This window comes from Sinocyclocheilus rhinocerous, unplaced genomic scaffold (assembly GCF_001515625.1).
Source record: "Sinocyclocheilus rhinocerous isolate Xijiao unplaced genomic scaffold, SAMN03320098_v1.1 scaffold1012, whole genome shotgun sequence".
Taxonomy (NCBI): Eukaryota; Metazoa; Chordata; class Actinopteri; order Cypriniformes; family Cyprinidae; genus Sinocyclocheilus; species Sinocyclocheilus rhinocerous.
Genome location: NW_015640039.1, coordinates 74,024 through 76,684, shown reverse-complemented (window position 1 = coordinate 76,684; position 2,661 = coordinate 74,024). Strand labels below are relative to the sequence as shown.

General features: G+C 34.7%; 1 protein-coding gene across 1 annotated transcript in view; it reads right to left on the bottom strand.

Annotated features, from left to right (window-relative positions):
• The window catches only part of LOC107752276 (1,4-alpha-glucan-branching enzyme-like), a 192,494-nt gene that overhangs the window by 148,690 nt on the left and 41,143 nt on the right, over positions 1-2,661 (bottom strand). Inside the window, exon 3 of the mRNA XM_016568208.1 lies at positions 1,696-1,811. Within this exon, the coding sequence (XP_016423694.1) occupies positions 1,696-1,811 (116 nt within the window). The remainder of the gene's footprint in view (positions 1-1,695; positions 1,812-2,661) is intronic.

The following is a 2,661-nucleotide window of genomic DNA, read 5'->3' as shown; positions in this document are numbered from 1 at the left end:
TTTGGGCCCAATATGGACATTTTCATTTAGGGGTGTACTCACTTTTGTGGCCAGCGGTTTAGACATTAATGGCTGTGTGTTGAGTTATTTTGAGGGGACAGCAAATTTACACTGTTATACAAGCTGTACACTCACTACTTTACATTGTAGCAAAGTGTAATTTCTTCAGTGTTGTCACATGAAAAGATATAATAAAATATTTACAAACATTTATATATTAGCTAAAAAAAAATAAAAAAAAACTTACCTTTGAAATTATATTTAAAAACATTTTTGAAAATGATTATGATGTACACTCACGTGTTTTCAAGGAAAATATGTTAATTTCACTTGATGGTTAAGCCATATGACATTTCTAGAGTAAATAAGTGTAAAGTATTCTTGAAAATGGTATAAAGGTTTTTAAAAATCATATGAAAACAACAAAGTGTACATTTCTAAGAACTTGGCACATGTGTTTTAAACCAGATTTTTTAAAGATTTTTTTAACAACCAAACAGTTGACAGTAGCCACTGAATTCCATATAATGTTTTTCCATACTATGGACGCCAATGGCTACCGTCAACTGTTTGGTTACCAACATTTGTCAAAATATCTTATTTTGTGCTCAACAGAAATTCATACAGGTGTGTAACAAGTGGAGGTTGTGTATAATGATCCCTTTAAGGTTCTTCAGGTTCCATTTGGAAAAATGTATTAATTACATTAGTTAAAGAGATAGTTCACCCAAAAATGAAAATTCTGTCATAATTTACTCACCTTCATGAGACTTTGATTAATCTTCAAAACACAAATGGAGATTTTTATTGAAACCTGAGATGTTTCTGTCCCTCTATTGAAAGTCCAGGGAACCAAAACTTATAAGATCCAGAAGGTTATAAAGGCAGTGTAAATTGAATCCATATGAATCCAGCGGTTTAATCCAAGTCTTGTGAAAAGATGCTACTGCTTATTATGATGAAGATGAACAGATTTAAATTGGTTACCTAGACATTCAACAGAGAGACAGAAACTCAGGTTTTATTACACATAACTTAATTTGTGTTTCAAACTTTAACCAAAGTCTCATGATTTCGAAGGTGAGAAAATGAAGACAATTTTCACTCTTGGGTGAAGTATATCTGTAACATGAACTACCAATGACAAATCGACCTAATGTGAGGTAATGTTACAGTAATTTCAATATTTACCAATACATTATTTCAATCAAAAGACCCCAAATGACCCAATTAAGTTGCCAGTGTGGCCTGTAAATGACAGAAAGCAGCAGAGCAAGTTTTGATGCAAGAATAACATGCATGGATGAATCGTTCACAATAATATCAAGAATGTGTGTTAAAGTAAATAAAGTCCATTCAGCTTGTTGACTTTAATTGAATGTACAATCTTGAACTGAGTGAAGAGTCCAACCAATCCCACAGGACCCAATTCAATCTGTTTAAAATTAAAGCTCAGTGTTTTAAACCTCATGGGTGTGAAGCTCCAAATTGGAGCGGCGTTATTAAAAACATATGCTGTTGAAGAGCATCAAATGGCTTGAAAGTCACAGCTGTTGCTGTATCTTTAACATTAACACGCCATCCATAAAACGGCTGAATATTAAAGCTATCTTGACAGCGCATAAAGCCTTCATAATACCTCAGCGCCTCATTCAGGTTAATGAAGTAAACAAACCAGCTAACGCGTCTGCTCACCTTCAGCTTGGAGTTATGAGCGACAGCAGGTGTCTTGTCCTCTTTTGGGGGTATGTGCAGCTCCCATTTCCCAAAGTCTTTTTTACTGTAGGGATGTGAAAAATTATCCCAGCCATCTATTAAAAGAAAGCAATTGCAGTTAAAAATTTTCCCTGCTCGATACATAATATTATATAAACATTTGTTTTGTCTGCGCAAAGCTTGCAAGGACGGTGTGACGTGTTTGTTAAGATGCTATGAGTGCTTTATAGGGTGTTCTGAGTGGTTGCTAGGGAAAGGGAAATAGGGATGTGCAAAACTACATGTGTTCAAAATGGACTTGCTGATTGGTTAGCTGTTCATATTACCATTAAATTTAAATCTAGCACCTCCAATCTGAAAATAACCACTGAAACTATGATCCTTTGAAATCAGACATCAGACTTGGGGCCCGACTGATTCCAACTCATTCTGACTTCAGTGAATAGCATCATTTGACAGCATTTCCAACATGGTGGCTACTAAGAAAGGGTTGAGAGGTTGTATGGTGAAAACATGTCTAATAACTAAAACACAGCATACTAATTAAGCTACAAATTAAATGAACAATATAGATGGTGCTCTCGAGTCAGTTCGAGATATCAACCTCAAATTTGGAACACAACTTGTTTATTTATGGCTTTAATTCATTTCAGGTTTATTTTTTCACAGTTTTAGAGTAAAACATGTTTTAGAAAATATATGTTTTATTAAAAAAAAAAAAAAAGTGAAAATAGTATTTTTGCACATTTTTCATAAACAGATGTTTGGTCTCTTTTAGAGGTGGGGTATGCATTTTCTTCAAAAACGCTTTAGAAAACTGAGTCGGGCCGAGTCTCAAAACAAACACAAGAGGAAAACGTCTGCGGAACAAAAGAAGGCTTACGATAAGGCAAGAAGTAGGACCCGTGTAAATTTCGGATCAGCTTTCCAGCGCTGGAGAGAACT